General features: G+C 37.1%; 1 protein-coding gene across 6 annotated transcripts in view; it reads right to left on the minus strand.

Moving 5' to 3' along the window:
• The window catches only part of APC (APC regulator of WNT signaling pathway), a 317,483-nt gene that overhangs the window by 221,782 nt on the left and 70,660 nt on the right, over positions 1–25,041 (minus strand). For 3 of the 6 annotated variants that reach the window (XR_007505045.1, XM_049794812.1, XM_049794813.1), the window contains exons 5-12: positions 24,437–24,545; positions 22,689–22,802; positions 18,676–18,759; positions 9,465–9,569; positions 5,602–5,724; positions 2,610–2,988; positions 1,453–1,548; positions 446–585 (exon numbers count right to left, since the gene is read on the minus strand). Coding sequence is in view for 5 of the 6 variants with exons in the window: in XM_049794812.1 (XP_049650769.1) it covers positions 446–585; positions 1,453–1,548; positions 2,610–2,988; positions 5,602–5,724; positions 9,465–9,569; positions 18,676–18,759; positions 22,689–22,802; positions 24,437–24,545 (1,150 nt within the window). In the remaining variant the exon portion in view is untranslated. Of the gene's footprint in view, positions 1–445; positions 586–1,452; positions 1,549–2,609; positions 2,989–3,723; positions 3,789–5,601; positions 5,725–9,464; positions 9,570–18,675; positions 18,760–22,688; positions 22,803–24,436; positions 24,546–25,041 lie in introns of those variants that run through there. The other 3 variants (XM_049794814.1, XM_049794815.1, XM_049794817.1) reach the window with 3 other exon arrangements.

Consider the following 25,041-nt stretch of genomic DNA (forward strand, 5'->3'; position numbering starts at 1 on the left):
GCTCCAGCCTGAAGAGGTTTACAAAATTTCATCAGACAGTAATAGTATCATTAAATAACCGGCAACTTTACAAAATTTGACTCAATTAACGATTCTAGTTCAACATCCTCAGAAAAATCAGTCACTATCCGTAATCATTGGTCCAAAATCATTATGTGCGAAACTAATGCTCATTAAAAAATTAAGCCAATAGATAAAAACCTTACTTTCAGTGACAAATTAAAAGTGATTTAATTTGAGAGTTGATACTATACTTGCATGATAAAACATCCAGTTTGTGGCGCTCTCTGTCAGGAACAGGATGGGAAAGACAGGTATTTTGAACCTCTGTCTTGAGCTCAAACTCAATATCCTATCCTGGAGATTTTCATCACCTGTCTTGAGAACTACAATTCAAACATAGCTATGAACTGAAATTACTCTATGTTTAAAATTTTACTCTTACCTTGTTTGCCACATCTCCAAAAGTCAAGTTTGTCAGAGCCATTCCAGCGTACCTCCTTAAGGTAACGCTGTAGTGATCATTTGTAAGTCCATACATTTCACAATCCACTTGCAACAGTTCAGCAATGGCCTGCAAACCTCCTTTAAAAACAAACAAGACAGTAAGTAGTATCTGTACTCTAATATCATGAGTACCATACATATATACCAAGGAGAAAATTGGATTTATATGTAGAGAACAAATATCACATCTTAAAATCCAAAGGCTCAGAAAAGTAAATGAATTGTTAAATACTGACTCTGGATATTAACCCTGTGCTTAGTAGCAGCTGCAAGGTATGACAGCACAACATTGAGATTTCAGGGGAAAATGGGAACAGGACGAATTATGAGGAACTAAGAAGCACACTCATCTTTTAATTCTACCCAGCCAAAATCATGTCTGACCAATGAACTCACACCAGTTACATAAAAGGCTATTTAGTAAATCTGAAAAATTACTGATTTAATTATTATCACTGAATGTTAGTTTCAGAGAAAAATACATAGAATATTTTAATTGATAATGAAATGTAGCAAATTAAGGAAAATTGCATGCACAGAATTAACTGAGCATGGACTAAAAAAGTTCAGGCTGTCAAGACAAGAACCAACTCAGGACAAAAAAAAACAACAAAACACCAATAAAAAACGTCCCACCCTGGAAAGTAGTCTCCATTGTAAGTCCAACACTTCTAAAATTGCAAATATTTGCATAATACTACTACTCTTCCAAAATTCACAATTCATGCCAGAAAAAAGAGTAACTGACATAGTAATTTATCTACTAATGGTCTGGTTAATTTAAACTGCATTCATCACTTTAGAGGGCAATTGACACGAATGAACTGATGATCTGTTTAAACTAGTAGTAAAAACAAGCCATATATTCTATTCAGTGAGGTACACAAGTGTCAGCATTCCCAGCAAGCTTCTCAAAGGAAGTCAGGGAAATACATTTGGTCTTACCAAGCTCATTCATTGCATGCCTGTGTTCTTCATCAAACGAAAGTTTCATCAAAACACATACTGCAGGACAGATTTGATGGTCCACTGGAGCAGGCACTGATCCAGAAATAGGTAACAATTAGTATTTCCTAGATGATTTTGTCTAGATCCTAAGTTTTCCAAAGTGAATCTAATCTTAAAATAAATCAGTTGCAGTTTTGTTCAGGGTTTGTATCTTCCCAGTAATCCACGAACAGACAATTAGTTAAGACTGTTACTTACAAATGTGTGTACTATAAATACACTTGATGCTGAAAAAGAAATTAGGCAGAATCCTAAATGTACATATTAAGTAAGAAATATGACTCCCAGTACAAAAGAACTATCTTATTACTTTTAAAAATTAATAATCTTAGTGAAACAAATTAATAAGGTTAAATATTCTGGTGCCACCTAACGTGAAGCTGCTTCTTTGGGTGTTAAATCCTTACAAATGGTTAATTAAACCCTTTGCTACATAACTGAGACATTTTTAAGCTCATATTTTTGTGAGCTAGATTCTGGCTAATGCACAAATGGTATTGGTACATCTTGTTCAGATCCCCACTCCTGCTAAATGGTTCTTGTGTTAAACTCCAACACCCATGATGCAGCCCACTGATTTTAGTACTACATCTGTCACAGACACCTGCAGACCGTATTTACAAAATGCCCTCAATTCAGAAAAGCAGCTAAGCAATCCAGAAGATTAAATCTTTCTTCTAACTGTCCCCTGAGAAATTTGTGCTCTCTGTTCCTCTCTTAAATGAAATGTACTATCTCCTGAATACATCTCCATGAAAAGCAATTTGGGATTATTTATGTAGGTATGTTTCACTATCCACTAAAATGTAAAACAGAATGAGTACATATTCAATATTAATTTACAGATTATAAATACAGAACACTAGAACTATTATCTGGAAAGCACAGCAAGGTTTATGATTTAAATAACAAGTTTATAAATAGGGTATCATATTTGTAATAGATACTATTTCCTAACACTACCTCAGCTTAACAAAACAACACACACACACTCACATACATTCAACAAGAAGTCAGATTAACGTTGTACTTTCTGTAAATTCACTGTTTTCAATACATCCTTGCAACATTTTTATACAGCTTGCAGAACCTACTTGGGTTTTTGTCTTGGTCCATGCCTTGTTCATGTGCTTCCTGCCATTCCCAACATGTTTCACAGTAAGCACGGATCTGCTCCAAAAGATGGAGCACGCGGATTTCCCGTCTGCCTCGCTTATCATCAGGCTGGGAGTGAATGATGTTATGCAGTGCTGCGCTGGCTCTGGCACGGGCCTCTTTACTACCACGAGAGTTTCCTAACAAGACAGAGTCTTTATCGTTGCCATGTAAAAGCTGGATGAGGAGAGGAAGACATCCAGACTGACGCATGGCTATGCAGCTGTCTTGGGAGCTAGACATTGCTAGCAATGTTCTTGACATGTCATCTTTATCATGAGTACCGAGCATTGATAACAACGAATACACCATTTCCACCTGCAGGTCAAATGATTTTAAAAATACAGTTACATTTAAAAGATACACATTAAATTAAACTAAAATTAAATTTGAATAGTACACCAACAAGATAACCTTATTTAATGGTGCAAACATCTGTGCTATTTAGAATTCAGAATTCATAATCTTAATAAATTTCACTTAGTAGTTAAGTGGCTAGAAGAAGTGGGTGGCAGCTGGATGTAACTGTATTAACTTACAAGACCAATGGCAAAGACTTCTAAACTTCCATTGTACAAAAAGATTAAATAAACATACTAATGAAAGTGTTTCAGTTTGAGAAATCTAAAATATATATAAAATTAATTCTGTCTCAAAAAAATATGTTCTGTATGAATCACACTTACATGTAAAGATGCTCTTCAGTGAAAAACTATGTTATGTGGAACTAAAAGCCATTATTTTAGACAAAGGATAAGAATGATTACATGCATTTTTAGCTTACATCATGCTAAAAAAATGTGATATCCATGTATTTTAAAGTTTTCCTTTAAAACTACTTCAAATTAACTAACCATTTTTTGTTATGATGACTGACTTGCATATGGACCAGATTATTTACAGCAAATGCTAAATGGAAGAGTTAAATTAACACCTTTTCAAGTTTACAGGGATAAAACCAGTAAAGCAAACAAATGCTCACTTAATATACATAAAATCCTGAGCATTTGTCAAATCAAATCAAGCCATGAAAACCCAGCGTTACACATTTACCTTGGAGTAACCAAATTTCTTATCAAAAAATAGCAATTTTTGAGGGATTCCCTTGGCTGTCATGTAATACAGTGGTCAACACACTATTTGGTTTGTCCTTCCCATTCTGTTTTCTTCAATAGCTTTAGATCAAGAAATGCATTTGGTTCTTCTAATGAACTTTTAGTAGAGTAACAGGATGTAGAGGATGGTGTTAGATACTACCTAGAAACTCCAAACTCCTAAAGCCAAGATAAACAGGAACATTCAAAATCAAAGCACAACATAAAGAAACTATCAAAGGGAACTGTGAAGTAGCAGACTGTGTGTTTCTTTAGAATAGAACAATTAAGAAAGAAATGAGACTTTGGACTGTTAGACGAAGTTTTCTAATAACTAGATACTTGCACTGGTTACCAGACCAATGAATTATTTAATTGGTTTCTTCAGGGACAATTCAAATGTGCCTGAAGATAAGTACAAATACCAAGTTATAAAAAAATTGGATAGCAGGGGGTAGATCAAGCAGCAAGTCTGTTAACATGTACTTCTCTAAATACTATAGGATTGCTGAAGCAGTAGAAAACAGAATCTGTGAAACTGTATGATCACATGCAAAATCCATTGAAATAATCTTGGAGCCAATTTTATGACAGCCTAGCATCCCAGTTTGGAGATGCTGTTTTCTTGGTCTGGGAAAAATCAAATGTAGTATTAAAACAAACCACTTGGATTCCTAAGGGAGAGTGAATTTAATCTGCTTTATGCATGCCTCTTGACAGATATTTCAAGTGGCAGCTTTAATCCAGTGTTATTTGGATTTAGAAGGTAAAGTTTTTGTCAGAGAATACAGCTGAAGAAGCCACCACAATCTGGCCTCCAGCTTGTGGCAAATAATAGTACAGGAAAAACTGAAAAAATAAAAAATAAAAAAAAAATTTGTCTGTCTCTCCCTCTGTATATACACACTGCCCACTGAAACATCTCTTTCTGCATCTGTAGATGCATTCCTCTATTTACACCCTCTACCACTTTCCCTTCTTCTCAGGCATTAATGTTAAGCTTTTCCTATCCCACAGCACACTCAGTTCAAACTGTTTCTTTGCCTGTATCCTTCCACACTCAGTCCCTTTCCCTGCCTTCAGGCCTCTCCCGCTGTTTGCAGCTTTTGAGAATTCTATAATTTGTAAGGAAAACTCACAGATAGACTAGCTGATGTCACCTCCATTTGGTATATGCATACCGTGCAGGACCAAAATGACAATATTATAACACTGTTTTAAGGCCCAAAGTAATTAATACTATGTTGAGCTAATAAGCTCCGATTCCCAGAAGACTGCACTCAGCCAGCACACCACCGATAATATCTATACTGCTGCTGATTCCAGAGGCAGTATAAACTCCAGTGGTTCATGAACTCAGTTTTGTATTACAGATTTGCCCCTTTTTTCCCCATCTCTTTTCATACTGCACATATAGTTTGAGCACAGTCTTTTGTGAACAGACATGTGTCACTGTGAAGGGCTTACATAACTGTTTTTTGGTGGGGGTTTTTTCATTCAGTTTCTTAGCAGCTGCATCTGCTTTATGGATTTGGACTCTTGAAAAGTATTCGAAGAACTGCTCTTAAAAGGATTCGTTTTCATCATGGATTATAAATCAACATCACAAGCTTTTTAGACATTCTAGTATTTTCATTTTTTCCTTGCTGTAGCAACACTTAACTGATCATCAGCAAGTAAAAAAAAGGATTTCTGTGCATATAGTTTAAAAGTTGAAAAAATATTGTAAAACTTTAACTCAGTAAAATCACTGTGTGGATAGATCTTTCAGCTAATATTAGTACTATTGGCAGAAACAATGAGGTTATTGTATTAGTAAAAATGTAGCATTAGCGACCTGTGGTTTGTAATCTTCGGTTACCTTGGTACCCAGATGACTTGTCAGTCTGCGAGGAACAGAATAGTTATTACTAGAGCTCATAACACTGGCTGTCTCGTGGTCCATTCGAGCAGCAGAACCCTATAAATTTAAACAACAATTCAGTATAAAAAAAAGTCTGAGTGAAAAAATAACTATTGCCCAATTCAGTTTCAGCACTGGATCATGAAATCATATTGATGGTAATGAACTGTCAACTTACTTTTGTTAAGTTAGGTCCTCTCTGCCCTGACACAACTTAGGGGTCACAGTTCAACTGGGTTTTATTAACCACTTTTCCTGAAATTAAGTCTCAATAGAGTTGTATTTTCAATGGAATTCCTTTTATAATTACTATTTTCACCAAGAAGAAGTGGACTTTGCAACAAACCGAACTACAGTTTTTACAGGGAGAGAAAAAAACAGCCTCAACTTTTGTGTCAGATTATGTAGTGCAGAGGAGTAAGTCTGTACTTCTTCAGAACACAAGCAGGTATGCAAGAACTGACAAGTAAAAAGAAATTCATCTGGACAAGGAGTAACCCTACTTGAATTTGTCCATATCAAAAGCAAATTATGAGTGGATGAATCCATTTCATTTTTTAATGAAAAGCTATAAAATAATGCTGACACTATTTGCTGTAATTTTCCTAGAAATTACTGTAAATAGCTAACTGTACTAGCAAGACTCCGTTATTAGCATCTTTGTCCTCTTTTAATCCATTTTGTGTACTTATGTTTTTCCTCTTTTTATCACCTTTTATCCATTCACACTATTTGCCTTTTTTTTTTTCTTTGTTGTTGTTTTCTTTTTCTCTGCTTCCTATCTATCTATGAAGTTCCCCTTACTATGTCCCTCCCTTCCCATTCACTTTGGGGAACTTAAAAATACATTTGACTAGCGAATACTTTCAGTATCAGAACACTGTTTTACTGAGGTAGTCACCAGTCTTTTGTTGATCCTCTACAAAAGCAAAAATCTGTTCATGAAATCATTAGCTTAGATTGCAAATGTTGTTTTGCAAATTATCCGGATCAATGAGAATGAATTTTTTTTAATAAAAATATGTAACACACTGAAGAAAACTGTATGAAAGACACTTTGAAATAATTTCTATGTTTTTCCTAGGTGCATAATAAAGAAAGAATAAGAATATTCCTCTCAGAGTATTTGCTGTTCATGCAGTTCAACATCTTAAATTTGAAGTTGAAAGTGACTATAAGTAAAAGGTAGGAATAACTTTATGTAGTGTTTGACTAGACAGAAAAAAATCCTAGCTCTACTGGAATATTTAAACACACAATATTATACTCATTTCACTCTCCCATTTGAATCCAGAACATTTCATACATGTTCCAGAATAAGTAATATGCTGAAAGAGTATAACTAGAATTATTTAAATTCACACAATTTATTTGAATATATATTTCCTATGTAAACAAGCCCTTATTTTCTCTGTTGACTATAGGAGAAATTAAAAACCTTAAAGCTTAAAATGAAAATTCTATTGGATTTTCTCAATTATTCACTTAAATAATCTGCAGTGCTAGGAATATAGGAATGAATTCCCAGGTTTTTACACCAAGCAATGCCTTCATACCATCTTCACCTCAAACTACATTCAGACGACTACAGGTTCAACATGAGGTACTTGCCGGAATTCTCCATCATTAAGTTCAGTATGATTGTTTAATCCAAGAAGGTAAAAAGTACTTAAGTTTGGAGCACTACCTATTCAAATTCACCATGGTGTAGACAGAAATAGCGTAATCTTCCTATCATTTCCCCAAAACTGTATCAACTGTGATTCAGCTAACTGTTCCGTTCAGAGACATCACGTGGCCTTGCTACTTTGAGGATGCCAGGATGCCCAAATGAAGTGTAACTACATTTCTTACTGGCTCCTAAAGGCTGACGTGAAAAAACTAGTGTAGTGTAGCCATTCATCTGAGAAAACAAGAAATGGCAAGGATATGTTAAGTGGACTCTTCTTGTGTAGAACCTGCTCTTTCAAAATCTTCTCCTGTCTGTCTACTTCATCTTGTTTTCTCCTTCCATATTTTACCATCCTTCACTCGTTGTTTTACTATGCTTGCTATTTACTCTGTCAATTATGTAATTTTCCCTATTTTGTGGCATATTTTCTTAACAAAATAGACAATCTCATTGCATTCCTTTATAAAACTTGCAAAACAAAGGTATGAAAAAAATTTTACTTCAGCAGCAGGATAGTGAGTGTAATGGAAAAGAGAAGACAGCTGAAAGATGCTGCAGAAATGGACATAACTGAATCCTGAAAAATCCTAGATTCAATTGGCAGTGTTTCAATTAACATTGATTATGTGACAACGAAACCAATTAGAACTAAATGATTTGGTTAAAATGTTTTTGCACTCCACTGAATAGTGATTGCTCCAAGTATATTTTGAGCTGGTTTATCAGAAATAAATGTTATGCCCAATCCATTAAACCTCCTCTGTCTGGACTTGCACTGAAAGTAAATAATCTCCAGATGTCTGTTTTAACACAGATTCAGTGCCCCAGCTCTATCCACCTCCAGGAGGAAGGAATATGCATGTTTTATACATTTTTATGAGGCAAAGTTCAAAACTGCACAAATCCTCAACATAAGACGTCAAATGAACTATTGAGTGAATCTCCCACTTGCATAGGTCTGCCAAGACATGACAATTCTTCCTTCCTTCCCTGTAAAATTCTGTCCAGAAAATATCCTGATTCACACACCGAAGATGGAGATACAGCCACAATACATCAATTATTTAAGTACATTACGCTTTCAGCCCCAAAGCAGCACTGAACTATTTTCTTCCCAGACGATAAAGCTGTCATAAGAATTAGAGTCAGAGCCTCAAGCAATTGCTTGGATATGGCTGACAGAACTTAATTCCAAATGGTAATCAAACATACTTTGAAAGCAAAACTGGGTTGTGCTTAATATTTAATCAAGTGAAATATTCTAGCCAAACCACAATTCTTTCTGATAAATCTTCTTGTACAAGACACTTTCAGAAGTATTGAAATAATTCTACTTCCCTGGAGTAGCAAAAATATTTTGCATATGAATTCAACTATTAAATTTGTAGTGTGAAGTTTTAAGAACTTATATCACTAGTGGGTATGTCTCAGCTATGGTTGGAAATCATGAAGGGCATGATCATTAGCACATAGTAAATAAATCAAAGCATTTTTAGCCAAAGAAGGAAGTCATAAATTTTGATAAATATTTGTTTTGAAAGACAAATAAAGAATTTAATGTACGCCTCAAAGTATTCCACTAATGTATTTCACTAATAAAAGGAAAAGCAATGAAAGATTATTTAGAAGAATGTAAATAACCCTTCAGTCCACCTCCAGGAGATTAACTCATTGAGACTACTGTTTCAAAGCTTTATCTAAAACAGTATTAAAGAAACATTAATGACAAACCATTTGGTTCTCCTCTTTTTTAAAAATCACTAAAGTGAAAATTTGAAACATTTTCCATAATTAAATCATACTTCCAATATTACAGTTCACCCACAATAAAATACATTTTCTGTTGTCGTTCTTGTTATCTCCTTCATAGCATTAGGCTCATTAATCATTTAAACAAAAGAGAAATGTTCCCTGCATTATTGAATATTTATACTTCATCTTATTAGAACATTTCTTTCCAATAAATACAAGAAATTTCTCATGCATGTATAGATGTAAAGAAGAAAAATATATATCTTTTTAAAATAAGCAGGCACACAAACATCGTAAGGTATATACCAATATATAAGCATTGTACATTTTGAGTATTTATTTATACTATCAACAAACAAAATAATCAATTTACCTGCCCAGTACTGCTAGTTGCCACGCTGATTTCTGCTGCTCCTTGACCTTCATTCTGCCTCTCTGTATCATGGGAACCTGCATCGTGCTTGCTTTGAGGTGCTCTCTGTTAATATAAGAGTTTATGAAATTACATACAGAAATGAAGTACACTTTACCATTCAAAGCTTTCTAGACTGTGAATGCATCAATGCTGCATCTTCATAAAGCCAGTGAACAGTACTTTGTATTTCATAACCTTAGCCTCAAAAATTAACAGCTAGACCGAGTGTCTTCGAAAAACTGCAAGATGAAAGTGAAGCATGTCCTCTGAGGATTATAGCCCTGCAAGACAAAGGATTTGCTGTGACACACAGGAACACCATTTTCCACCAGCTGTGCTCACATCACTATCAGAAATGTAACAGAATTGGAGCAAACAACTGTCTTCTCTGCACTGTCACGTGATCTATACATTTACTGGAGACTACAGCTAGCATAGTTCAATTAAGCTTCGCATTCAAAGATGAGTAATTTCTGCGTCAACAGAAGGATACCTGTACTGTAAGAATCCTTCTAAATTTTAAGGACAAACAGTGCAGGAATCACCACTTTGATGCAAGTAAAATTTATATAACCTGATGCTGATCCATTTAATATTTTATCAAAATAATTTCAACTGATCTGGCAAGCTGGTACAGACACGTTTCAGTTCCTTCAAGAGACCCAATTTTCTATACAGCTACATGAAAATTGAACTGGTGTCCCTGCCACTGACAGGGATCATGAGATCAACACGAAAATCAGGCCTTTGAATACAGTTTCTTGATAAAGTAAATAGAATAACTGAGCAGCTGTGAAGTATCCAACATTTTCTATTGTTGTCACACTACATTATCTATCCAACATTTAAAATGTTTCAGGTTTTCAGAAAGACATAAATAATGCTGTCCATGGAACTGGCTTGAAATCTGGAGTTGAAAATGTATCCCCTTACCTCTGAAGCATGATTATTCTCAAAAGTATTAGTTTTGATGCCAAACCTCCTTTTTCAGACTCAGAGGCTACTACCTTAACAGACAACACTCTTCTATCCCTCTCAGTTAATTTAACTACTCTTGGTATATTAAATTCAGTTTCTATGTGGCTCTGCAATGTTCTTGAGCAGTACAGCCCATGATAGCAGTCTGCCTCATCTTGCTTTATGTAAATTTCTCTTTCACTTTTAGCAGAAACATACTTCTCTTCAATGTACATTCACTGAAACTTCTTTAGTTACCTGGTGATCAAAATCATACAGTATCACTAGCATACTAACTATTTTGTTCACATACAGACATTAGATTCTCAAACATTTAAAGTATTTAACGTTGAACAGAATTTCAGAAACCAGTAACTAACTAAATATGTGTGAAGTGATAATTTAGGGATAAACATAAAAAAATTAAATCTATACAGTTTAACTAAAGGAATAAGGTATGTCAAAGAACATGGCAGTATTAGACAAATTAATAACATGAGAAAATTGAAAACAATGATAGGTAACATTTTCTTAACGTTGTATGTTCAGTTACAGAAAATGAGTAACCCACAAAGCAAAACTCACAAAATGAGACACAAAGTTACTATTCTTTTAAATCTTATCTCTAATTTTAAAATTCACCATCTCTATTGTTGTGTATGAAATAATACTGTTGTCCATGCTCATACAACAACTAAAGAAATTGGGTTCCCTATGTAAGAGTGAGGACGCAGTGAAGATCAGGCTTTGCCGTACTATGTGCTGAATACAGTATAATGTATTATATGCTGAATCCCTGTCTCACAGTACTTTCAGTCTTGAATAAAAGATAAATGATGAGTTTCACAAAATCTACATCTAAGTGTCCGGTATAACTCAGGACAGAACTTTCCAGTCATTAGGTGACAGTAGTTTTCAATCCCATGAAGGAAATAGTATTCAAAGTGCCTAGAGGCAAAAAGCTGAACTGTTCATTAGCCAGGCTCTGATCCACTGGGTCACCTGAGGGGGAATACTACTACTCTTTCAAGACCACTCCTGGGTTTGGGGTGATTTTTTTTTGCGGTGGTAAGGATAGCATATCTCTTAAATAGTTTTGATGCATCCAGAGCACAAACACAGAGATATTTCATTCCCTGACAAGAAGAGTTTCCACTCTTCTCCACATTCTGTCCTTCTCCCATTCACACACGTTTTGTTTGCTACATGCTATTTATGAATGAGGTGGCTTCCCGCTCCCACTCAAGCGCTCTCAAATATATGCTGCTACAAAAAGTAGTCAAAATAACACCCAAATTAATTTATAAGGCAATTTTTAACAGTTACTAGTGGGGCTTATATAACTTTAAATGCAGTATGCACTCACAACATGCACACACATTATTGTCAGATGAGTCACTGGCTGGGCTTGAATGTCAAGTCTGCAAGTTCACAGCAAAGAGTTTTTACCAGTTCAGCTACAGAAATAATCTGCAGTATGAAGCTGTTCCCTTCATGCAGACTGGCCCAAAGGAGTTAACAGTAACACAGGCAGCAGATAGCAGGTATTTATTGAAAACTGATTCTTTACATAAATATAAATAGATATGTATTATAGATGTGTTAATATATATTTAAGTACCAACATATATTTATTATATATTGATATTATATAAAAATAATATGTATACACACAAAAGGATTATTAAAATATATTTTTATGGATATAGTATTACTGTAAATAAACCAATATTCATCTGCCAGACTGTGGATTAGTGGTTATAAAGACAGTATAACCACTGCAAGTATGTCCCCTCTTTGCATTACCTTTTAACACGGAACACAGGACCTGTGGATGAAAATTATATAAACTACAAACCACATCAGCAAAGAACCAGAGCATGTAAACAGCCGCAGACACTGTAACCTGTACATGAGGTACAGCAGCTAGAAAATGGCACACGTGTCCCCTGGGTTAAACAGTACCACCTATTTTGAAGCATAATTTTTGAAGAGGAATAAACTGGGTTTATAACCCTTTGCAATTTCTGAATTCTGGCATCACACTACAAAAGTCACTTTAACACAGTATGCTTGTTTGCTCTTGCAGCAAAATGGTGGAAGACCACAGGTGCCTATTACAGGAAGATAAGAGTCGCTCCCTCCATCTTGTTTGCCACTATTTTCCAAGTGCTTCTGAAGTCAACAATAGCTATCACTTGTCAATTATTAATTTCCCTGTATTTACTAGTAGAAAAATGATAAATCTCTAGCTATTTTATGACATTTGCAAGCATAGCAGGCCTTGATAATTTTTGCTAAGTCAATCAATTACAAATAATTTTACCTAATACTTTGTCAACATGAGCTGCCAAAGCAGCCTCTTGTGTATTTATTAGGACAGAAGATCTTTCCATGCCTAAATCACTGTTTTTTCCCCAATACTCACCCTATTATTTTCTGTGTATTGAAAACCTACATATATACCATTGTTTTCTAGGTACCAGAAAATGTTTATTTTGCCATTACTTCATATTAAACACAATACACATACAGCTATAAGTAAAAAGGTATGACAAAGAACAATGCAACAAACAAAAATAAGAAACCGTAAGATTGAAACAATTTTGCTACAGTTGAGCCAAAGAAAAAAAGAAAGTCTGCTGAGTGAAATACTTGAGAGAACCCCTGTCCATCACAGTCCAAACAGTTTAAAGTTTGCAGAGTTCTGTATGGAATAAATCCTTTACATTTTATCTACAGCAACACTGCCCAGTGGAAATATTTCATATGTTTCAAATGACAGATATTATGAAAGAAATGCCTGTACCACTATAACAAATTGAATACTCTATATTAAACACTTGCCAAGAATTTGCTTTTTTCTTTTCAATAATTTCAGATTTGTACCTGACAGCCAAAAATTCTCTTTGGAGTGGTCTAACTCTACAGTGGATTTCAAACCTTGTTCTGAAAATCTTGCAAAATATCTAACAAAGTCTCACAAAATTTGAAGGTATCACCACTCACAGGAAAATTACTTCAACTTTTTCTAGTAGCATTTACAAGACTAAGTAATCTGCCAAACTGTAAAAATGTGAGCCAGAATTTTCTCTGCTCATTGATTTCCAAAAGCTGTTTTTATGGTGCAGTATTATATTTGGTCTTGGTCTACAAAGATATATTGCACTTGAGCTCCACAGTGACTGGCATCACCACAGGTGCCCACTGTGTAAGTAGACAAGCTATGGTATTTACTATTGTTGTTACTAAACCTTTATAAACATAAGGAACACGTTCAATTTGGGTATCACTATATCAGGCACAGTATAAAAAGACAATAAATGTCTCATGTTTTAATTTTTCAGCTATATGGACTCTGCAGTTTGACTGCTACTACGTTCCTCTTTACCACCAGGCAATTTAAGAATTAGATCCAGTTGCTTTCCATAAAAGATGGCCATCCTTTGGAAATTATTAAAATACACTATAAAGTGTTACTAAGTGTGTAGTGACTGCCACCTTTGTCACAAACATCCCGGTAACTCTGTCCTAAAACTTGTAACTATACAACTAGTCATCCAGACACTTTAAGGATAAGACATACCAGAATAAAAATTCAATAAATTAGAATTTCCATGCATTCAGCACCCAAATAATGTAGTGAAAGGAGTGAAGAATTAAGAGAAAAACTTCCTTAATTCTGTAGTCGCATCTCAATGCCGTTTGAGTCCTTCAGCTTAAGGAAGTCCAAAATACAGTGCTTTTTTTTTTTTTTTACCAGAGAGAAACACTCTGGGGACAGGATCTGACTAAATGGGACTAAAGTATCCGTCGAGAGGCTGGCCAGCCAGGTAGGGAGACCTTTAAGCTAAAAACAACAGGGGACAGAGCAATTCCTCAACAAATAAGTAAGGAAGCTGGGGGTAGGGCAGGCAAGGCAAGGGCCCTGGCTGACGGGAACCTAAGGGCAATCCATACAACTCAGATGAAGTGGAATCCCCTTGAGCATAGGCATGTAAGGAAGGAGGTGCAGCAGTACAGCCTTGTGGGGAGAGCTGGGTAACTGACACAGCTGGGTGCCTCTCTGGCATGCCTCTACACTAAGGTGCACTGCATGGGGAACAAACAGGAGGAGTTAAAGCGTGTACAGCCATAGGGCTACAACCTCACTGGGAACATGAAGACATGGTGGGACAGCTCCTATGACTGGAAGGCTGCAATTGAGGAATACAGACATTTTAGGAAGGACAGGCTGCGAAGGCTCACGGGAGATCTTACTGCTCTCTACAGCTACCTGAAAGGAGGTTGTAGTGATGTGGGTGTCAGTCTCTCTTCCCAAGTAACAAGTGACAGGACACGAGGAAACGGCCTAGGCTTGCACCAGGGGAGATTTACATTGGATATTAGGAAAAATCTCTTTGCCTAAAGGGTTACCAAGCACTGGAACAGGCTGCCCAGGGAAGTGGTTGAGTCACCATCCCTGGCAGTATTTAAAAGACGTGCAGATGTAGCACTTTAGGGACACAGTTTAGTGGGACTTGGCAGTGTCAAGATTTAAGTCAGTCTCAATGATCTTAAAGATCTTTTCCAACCTAAATGATTCCATGATTCTAAGGTAACAAGGAGGAGTTGTCCTTTATGCAAGAAAGCAGCTAGAGTGCATAGAGCTCTGCCTAGGGATGGGTCAGGAGTCAGTCAAGAGCTTAGGGATGAAGATTAGCAGGCAGACCAAAACAGGTGCTGTTGTAGTGGTCATCTCCCAAAGACTTCCTGATTAGGAAAAACAAACAGATGAGACCTTTTCCAAAAAACTGGAGGAAGCCCCACACGTACAGGCCCTAGGCCTCATGGGGAACTTCACCCACACTGGTATCTGCTGGAGGGGCAATAGCAGGATGGAACATTCTAATTTCTTGACTGCTCTGATGACAACTTCCTGACGCAGGTGATTGAAGAGTCAACAAGGAGAGGTACTGTGCTGGATCTGATACTTACAAAAAAGGAAGAACTGGTCAAGGATGTGAAAGTTAGAAGCAGCCTTGGCTGCAGTGACCATGAGATGGTAGGGTTCAGGATCCTAAGAGGAGGGAGAAGGGCAAAAACCAGGACCACAGACCTGCACTGCAGGAGAGCAGATTGCAGCCTCTTCGGGTCTCTGCTTGGAAGAATCCCATGAGATACAGCCCTGCAGAGAAGACTGGTCCAGGACTACTGGCTGATATTCAAGGATCACCTCCTCCAAGCTCAAGAAAGGTCCATCCCAACAAGCAGGAAACAAAGTAAGGGCAGCAGGAGGTTTGTATGGATGAGCAAGAGGCTCGTAACTGAACCTGGGCATTAAAAGGAAGAATACAAGAGGCAGAAGTGGGGTCAGGTAATCCAGGAGTAAAGAGTTGCTGTCCAGTCATGCACAGAAGTGAAGGGCAAGAAGAAAGTATTCTACAGGTATGTAGACAGCAAAAGGAAGAGTAGGGAAAATGTGGGCCTTCCGCTGAATGGGGAAGGGGACCTGGTGACACAGGACACAGAAAAGGCCAAAGTACGCAATGCCTTCTTTGCCTCAGTCTTTACCAGTAAAACCACCCTTCAGAAATCCAGGTCCTTGAGACCAGAAGGAAAGTCTGGAGCAACGAAGACTTACCTTTGGTGGGGAGGACCAGGATAGGGAGAGCTTAAACAAACTGGACATATGCAAGTCCTAATGGCCTCATGGGTTGCACCCATGGGTGCTGAGGGAGAGGGACGATGTCATTGCGAGGCCACTCTTGAATGGTCATGGCAACAGGGAGAGGTTCCTTAAGACTGGAGTAAAGCAAATGTCACTATCTTCAAGAATAACAAGAAGGAAAATCAAGGAAACTACAGGCTTGTCAGCCTCACTTCAGTCCCTGGCAATTGAAGGTGATGGAGGAAATCCTCCTAGAAAGCATTCCCAAACACATGAAAGACAAGAAGGTGACTGGGAGCAGTCTGCAGGGTTTTACAAAGGTCACAGGCTTGACCCTTCTGCAATGAGGTCACTAGCTTGGTGGGTGAAGGAAGAGCAGATGATGTTATTTACATCAACTTTAGTAAGCCTTCAGACATTGTCTCACATAACATCATCATAGACAAGCTGACAGTATGGGTTAGATCAGTGGACAGTGGATTGAAAACTGGCAGAACAGCTGAGCACCAGAGAATTGTGATCAGTAGCACAAAGTCTAGTGGGAGGCCAGTAACTAGCAGTGTACCCCAGGGTCAGTACTGAGTCCAGTCCTGTTTAACAGCTTCATTAGTGAGCTGGATGATGGGGCAGAGTGCACTCTCAGCCAGTCTGCAGATAACACCAAACTGGGAGGAGGGGCCGATACACCAGTGGGTCCCACTGCCATCCAGAGGGACCTGGACAGGTTGGAGAAATGGGCCAACAGGAACCTCACGCAGTTCCACAAGGGGAAGCGCAAAGTCCTGCACCTGGGGAGGAACAACCCCAGGCACCAGTACGTGCTGGGGGCCGCCCAGCTGGAAAGCAGCCTGGCAGAAAAGAACTGGGGGTCCTGGTGGGCGAGCTGAATAGGCTAGCAATGGACCCTTGTGGCAAAAAGTCTAACAATATCCTGGGCTGCATGAAGAAGTGTGTTGCCAGCAGGCTGAGGGAGGTGATCCTTCCTCTACTCAGCGGGTGAAGCTGCATCTGGAGTACTGTGTCCTGTTCCAGCCTCCCCAGTACAATAAAGATATGGACTTACTGGAGCAAGCACAGCTGGGACTATTCAGCCTGGAGAAGAGAAGGCTCGGGGGGGATCTCATCAATGTGTATAAACACCTGGATTGGCTAATATGTCAAAAGACCAGGCAACTTTGATTATACATATGTATTGGGTCTGGCTGAGATGGAGTTAATACTCCCCATAGCAGCCCTCATAGCACTGTGCATCAGTAGCCAGAAAGGTGTTGATAACACACCAGTGTTTTGGCTACTGCTGAGCAGTGCTGGCACAGCATCGAGGCTGCCTCTCCAACATTTTTGCCCCCTCTATGGCAGGCTGGGGCAGGACAAGATCTCGGGAGGGGACATAGCCAGGACAGCTGACCTGAACTAACCAGACAGATATTCCATACCATATGACGTCAGCTCAGATATAAAAGCTAAGTGAAGGGAGACGGAACGGGGGGGCATTTTGTCTTCCGGAGCAACCACTACGCGTACTGAAGCCCTGCTTCCCGAGAAGTGGCTAGACATCGCCTGCTGATGGGAAGTAGAGAATAACATCATTTGTTTTTTCCTTGCTTTCGCGCGCGACCTTTGCTTTCACTTTATTAAACTGTCCTTATCTTGACCCACGAGCCTTTTGTTATATTTTCTCTCCCCCATCCAGCTGAGGAGGGGGAGTGATAGAGCGGTTTTGGTGGGCACCTGGCATCCAACCAGGGTCAACCCACCACAACATACTGTTGTCTGCTTCACTTACAAAACCAGATTTTCCCCAAAATCCTGGAAATATGAAATCATTATTTTTCAAAATGGAAAAATATACATTCCTTAGTAACCAAAATGCTACTCTGTGCTTTCATAGTAGTTACTCTGGGTGAAGATAAACCATAAAATATTCAGGTCCAACATAAAATTTATATTTAATTTACCAGTACGAGAAATGGAGTTGACCTTGTAAGTGAATTTCCACTGTGACAGCAGTTTTTGCTATTGGCAATTACTACTACAGACTTTGTAATTTACAGAAAACATTATCTTGTATTTCTTAATACAGAACCCAACACTTAAATACTAAAAATATGCCAGGCTTCTACAATGAAGTCTGACAGAAGCTGTACTCACCCTTTTTTTAATCTTATCTCTCTCAAAAGACAAGCAAACCACAAAGGTGCTTATCAGAGATTCATATTTAGAAAGGCATGTACAACTGTTTGTTATAACTATTTGCTAAAACCAAGACTCAGCCTTTATAATACATTGCACTTTGCCATTCTTACTGAAATTTCAAACTAAACTTCTGATATATCATTAGTGATTAAAGTTCAATAGTAGCATGAAGACTAATCCAAGTATTCTACCCTCAGTTCACTGTTAAGAGAGCAAGTAACACCCTACATATAAACTACTGATTGACTGTGACATCACTAGCTGATGGAAGTAATCTTGCCTATCACTTTATTTACATAATTCAGGGGTTTTTTTAGAAAAAGATACATACCATAATAAAAAGAAGGCAAATATTTGCTCACTAACCTCCGCTTCAACTGCTTGTGATTGCAGAAGCTGCCGTATACGAAGAATGTCCTTCTCTATTTGTTGAATTCTCGCCACCCTCACCTGAAATGAATGCATTTTTGTTTGATTTTGTTCAAAACTTCTTTTACTTACTGTATAGAATGGCAATATGAAGAGTTCTGTTCCAATACAGCTGACTACAAAACTACTTCATTCATGTGGTAATTCAAGTGTTCTTTGTAATAAAACACAGGCATGATTGCAAACATTTAAAACATAGTGAGTAGTTGGGTTTTTAATAAAACTGATACTCATTTGGATGTAATAGGTCATCATACAGTACACATTCAGGTATAAAAAAAATGCTCCAGTAACTTACACAATTTTCCTGTTTCTGAAACTGATACTTTGTGCAGATCTTTAGCAAATTATTTGACTTTCGTCTCAAATGTTAGAATTCTACTTGCCTTACAGAGATTTGAGAGAGATTTATATTTGCAGAGTGTCTGGAAGGTATGAAATCCTGAATGACTTCTATCATATTCAGTTACTATAATTATTTGGGAGTTTTGGTTATGCACAGCCTCTGAATATTTTCTGCTCCTACAAATCTCAAAGAATTTAACAGGCTAAGTATGAAGAAAACTACATACTGCTTCTTTGGTTTGTCTGGGATTTTATAGACATCTCTGAATCAGAGTCTTTTACAGCCATATGGCTACTCATTTCCCACTGCAACCATTCTGTGTTTAGTGAAGGGAATGTTAAAAAACCCAAATGTTACAGGATAACATATACCCTACACAAGTTGTATTGTGAAGCAAAGGATGCATTAACTAAAGCAGCATAAACTTCAAGATTTAGTAGAGATGCAAAGCTATGAACATTAAACTATAAATTTAATGTGATTTGTAAAGCAAAGTGTCAGAAAAAATGCCAATAAAAATTTGAAAGCTGCATACATAGAAGCTTCAGCACAACATGAGGTAAACAGATAATTCATCCCGCCTTTGCTCCTGGATCAAGAAATTCTTAAGTATTAGAAAGAATATATTCCTGGAAATAATTGTGCATTAGTGACGTGATGCATGCAGAATATGTCTCTCATTGTCTTTAAGAGCAACTTAAATTTCCCCTTAATTGAGTTTTTTTCTGTGTAAACAGCAATTTATTCCATAAATCCATCAAGAGAATCTGAATATCCATATATACACACCTAAACATGGGGAAGTATTTTTCTGCAGGTGGAAAAAAAAAAATATTTAAAAAATTGCATGATTTGCCCAGTATCATTGATGGAGTCCTCAAGAAGAACAGGAATTCAATCCACCCTTCCCAATTTTAGTGCAGAGATTTAAACACCAGACCATTCTTCTTTCTACTAACTCATTATTTGTATTAGAGGGAAATCGAGGAGTTCCATTAACCAGGAGCATAAGTTTGTACCAAACACTGTACAAACAGAAAAAAAGAGTGTGTGAGACTCCAGGATCCAAATTTTCTTATATCTTTAGTGGTCTGCTGTTTTAGCAAACTTTTAAGGATTTTGGCATAAATTCTTATGACAATAAACACTTCTTGTGAGCTTTTAAGGAACTCTAAGCCTAAAAAAAAATGAGATCCTTCTTGTTCTGGCATGAAGGAAAAATAAAATTCTATGTGAACATGATTTCAGTCTTGCAATTGGAATTTTTATTTTTTATATTTTACAGAAATTAAGTTTGCTTCTACTTATTACTAGGTATATAGGCTACAACATTTGAATACTCAAAATAAAACATGTTAAGTATGCTTTTTTTCACGTTAATAACTACCACATGAAATTATAAGCTTCAGGGAATAGTACAAGTTAGTGTAAATAATTAAACACTAAAATAAATTGCTAACAGTATTCTAGTGCATCTTTCTGAGTAACTGTTGCTGAGGCATGTGCTTGTATATAATCTTCATAAAAGATAACATCAACAGTGAGTTGCTGTGAGCTAACTTGCTTCAGAAAGAAGAGGTTAAAGGAAGCAAAGCCCAATCATGACAGATGAAAGAAGATGGCCATTATCTTAACGTCCACAAGAAAGGGTGGCTAGTGCATCAATTGCTTGGGCAACAGCAGGTTATCAGCTCTCTCACAGAATAATCTTTGGCACTCTTAATACAGAGATGTATGCAATGTCAGCCTTTATACAGCTGAACCGTTCTCTCCCTTAAATCTACGTTTTGCATTGTACTGTGTGTCACAATCAGTTAGGGTGGAAAGAAAATACAGAGGAGAAAGAAAGCTGAAAAAGTAGCAACTTCACTATACTTGCCAAATATGACTATTTCAGTTTGCATATTTAAACATCACAGTGAAATAATCCAGAATTTGCTTTTATGTATTTGTACACCAATGAACTTCTGCACAGTTTTGGCACCTGTCCTTGATGAAATGAAACCAAGGGGAATTACCAGTCAAATTCACAAGAAGCACATGCACAAGTAACTTCCTACTTTATAATCTTCATATAATCACAATAGACACTGCAATTTCTGTAAATATGTAAGTGTTACACATAAACAGTTGTGATAAGCCCATGGGCAAACATTAATTCAGAAAACCATAAAATGTTTCAACATCTCTGGGTAGCATTTATTCTCTGCCTGAGGGCATTCAGAATTTTGCTAGAAGCCTACCGTACCTATTTAGCTTAATTCACCTTACTCTAGCTTAAGCTTGTTAGCAGCAAAAAAACCTTCCCAGAAGTTCTAGTGTCAATGCTGTTAACACTTTCTTCTGTAATAGGGGTAACCAGTTGTCTGCAGACAATCCCGAGTCTGTTCTGCCTTCACTCAGGACTGGCTGACACAAGTTGCACAGCTGAATTCATGCAGGGCATCACCAGTGCTGATAAACCTTGATAACACAGCCATACAGCTTCCACATTGGAGCCAGTTATTATCCAGGCAGATTAAACTTGGCTCTGAGTACATCTATATAGACAAATCCCTACACAGCCTTTATGTACACACCTGACAATCGCAGGATATCTGTTTTGCTTAATACTCGTAACCATAAGAATTTTCTGAAAAGTCCTACTGAATTACTTTAAAATTTAAAGCAGCTTTTCTAATTACAAACAAAATTAACCAGAAATGTTTCTTATGTAGCAAAATTTTGTGTTGAGTAAACCTAGCAAGAAAAATAGAGCCTAAACAGCCTATTTTTATTGAAAGGACTTATTTTTGTAACATTCACCATAAAAAAAAACCCCACAAAACAGACTATCTTACCAAGCTGGTTATTTAACATCTCTGGAAATGAATGGTAGGAAATAATACAAACTGTTGTTCTACTACCATGGGGGAATGGTTTTTATAACAAGCAAGCTGGTTATAAACTGATTATCCATTTACAGGTTCCACACAATTACATTCTGAGTTATACTTCCAAATGTGTGTAACATGATTTGCATACAGAATTGTACATGTCTTCATCACAAATGCAAAACAGCTCTTCATGAGAGCAAACAAATTCCAGATATGTATGTGAATTACTGTCATGGTTTAAATCCAGCCAGCAACTAAGCACCACACACCCACTCACTCACTCACTTGAATACCTTGTTTTCAAAGATTATTCCTTGATACATGGTTTCTGGTTAAGGAAACTTAACAAAAGTATCTGGACTTTATTCTAAACTAAAAAGCATGAAAAAACCCAGCATGACTGATGCAAACTAGAGCAAATATATGATTGTTTGAAGCAAAAATGGTAATAAATTATAAACAAATAATCATTGAAAAGTATTTTCTTTTGAAGAAATTGCCTACCTCTGCCTACTCATAAGTCTTCTTTTGAACAGGCAGAGGAGGGTACTTTTTGCTGAGTAGTTATTTCCTATGTTCTGATTCCTATTTCTGTGTTTGAAAGGCCAACTAAATGCTCTAAGGTATCACTGTGTTTACACACAGTTTAAAGATACAACTACCAATAATTGAATAAAAATGCAGGAAAACTTTTCCCCTTCCTTCTCATTATGAAAGACAAACTATACCTGTGCTCGCTTCTCCATGTCCTGACAAGTACCTAGTTGTTCTTCCATTGCAGCTCTGATTTGTCTTGCCTCATACTCCAGCTGCCTTCTGGTCATATCCGTTTGCAAGGAGAACTGAAATTGAAGTACAGAGAAGGCATTTTAGTAAATAAAGTTTATGTAAATGACGTATTTCTCTGAACAAAAGCAGAACAATTACTTTTCCACACCAAACTTCATAAACAAGCAAAACATAGTAATAGATCCTTAAAAAATGACTGCATTATTAAACAATATTATGTGTTCTTGTTTTTAACCAACAAACTACCTGTAAGTTCTGCCAAATGACTAAATGTAATAGATAAACATTTGAGACAGTACCATTCTTACAAGCCTATAATATCTGGCTACTAATGTATGTCAGCATACCAATAAAACTGTTATTCATGCCATCTGAATCAGTATTTTCAAAAGTATTCAGGGGTATCAAACTACTGCACATAGTGATAGTATTCATCTGCCACCTACCCTATTTTTAACTATCCTAACTAAAAGCACAAGTGTTCAATTCAGGAACAACAACACAGCTTAAGGGAAGACATTCCAACTGATACAGATTTTTCAAGGGAGGAGCAAAGCAGTTGACTGGTTTTGGACAATTACTCAGTTTGCAAATGAATGAGTCTTCAAGAGCAGTCCTTCCAGAAGACTGCACCAAGATCAATTCAGAGAGTCAAAAAGAGACAATCATCTACAAATACATAAAATGCTACTAAAAAGAATGGGATCTGTCATTTTGTTGAGGTTGGAGTAAGTAGTAATGGATATAAATTATCATAAAAGAGATTTAGTGTAGATGTTAAGTAAGACATTCTAATCATAAGAACGCCTAAGTTAATTCATTACCTATGAAACTGGGGAGACAATCTTAAAACCTGCAATAGTGTAACACAGACACAGCTGTGTCCTTGGGAATGGGTTGCGCTTCCTCAAGATCCTTTTCAGACCTTCTCCCCTTGCTTCTCGTGCTCTGATAAGCTCAGCCGTGACTCAGTGTTAGGTTTGCTGAAGTGCAGCTGCTCCACCCCAGTCACGGAAGCGTTTCCATTCTCTGTTCCCATTTCCAAGTGACTGACTGATTCCTGATCAGGTATGACTGTAAAGACGTGTAACCAGGTCTTCCCAACACTGTATGTGTGAAGGAATGCAGTGCAAATATATCTAAGTTGCTGAGGTCTGACAACATGAAAACCTGTGCTATCTGGCATATTAGACATCTTCATTATCTCAGATAATGGTGACTTGACTATAAATAGTTTGGAGATGCCAAGGTAAAAGCTTGGAGCAACAATACATGTACAGGCTACAGCACCACTTTCTTGCTGTTACGAATTAAGAGCTCCTTAATTGCCTCTTAGACTAATATTGCTCTCAAAAAGAAAAGAATCCACTAAATAATAGAATGGATAGAGAAAAGACCTTTGGAGGATAGAGTTAAGGAAGCAGCATACTGACATGTAATTCATTTGTCATAATGACTTTGCAGTGCTCCTCTCTATCACTGACAAAATTCATACCTATCAGTATAAATGTGTAAAATTATACATGAAAAATGCATTGTTTAGACTAAGCTAGTTTTACATAGTGAATAAATAATGCTTTAAATTAAAATAATAGTAGAGATAGTCACCAACTTCGCAAAATACACAGAGCATTTAAACAGAGATCATAGCACCAGATACATGACCAAACATACTGAAGGTACTTACATTTTCAGTAAGGGGAAGACTATCAATCCTTTTAGTCAGGTTCTGAAGCTGGGCATAATACCAGTCCTTTTCTTTCTCTTCCTTCTCAAGCTCCGCAAGCAGAAGGGATCTATTAAAAACAGAAGTGGAAAATGTCTCACTGTTAAGACCTCATTACCATACGTAGGTACAGAAATAGGCATTGAAACCCATAAAAAAAGTTAAATGAGAAACAAGGCTTGAAGAGGGCACTAAGGACATTTGAGAAGGTGGGTGCAGTTCCCTGGCCCTAGCTAATCAACCTATCCATTCCTCTGTGCTAAACAAGTCAAGAGCTTCTTGTATATTGGGTCCCCATCTATAAAAGAGCAAAATACCTACACTTCTCTACAAAACCACTTTGAAATCTAAAGCTAAGAGGCATTTTGTGAAAGCAAAAACAAGTTATTAGTCATGTGCTAACTTGTATTCTGCTTCTTTTAGACAATATGGTTTGTACAATGCATCAAACTACATGTAAGAAAAGGCCTGGATGTTAAAGGAGCGTATACATCCCTGAATTACATTACTAAATTAAATTATCTCATCTGCCTTCGCAGTGTGTCCTGGTTTGGGCTGGGATAGAG

Source organism: Accipiter gentilis, chromosome Z (assembly GCF_929443795.1).
Source record: "Accipiter gentilis chromosome Z, bAccGen1.1, whole genome shotgun sequence".
Taxonomy (NCBI): Eukaryota; Metazoa; Chordata; class Aves; order Accipitriformes; family Accipitridae; genus Astur; species Astur gentilis.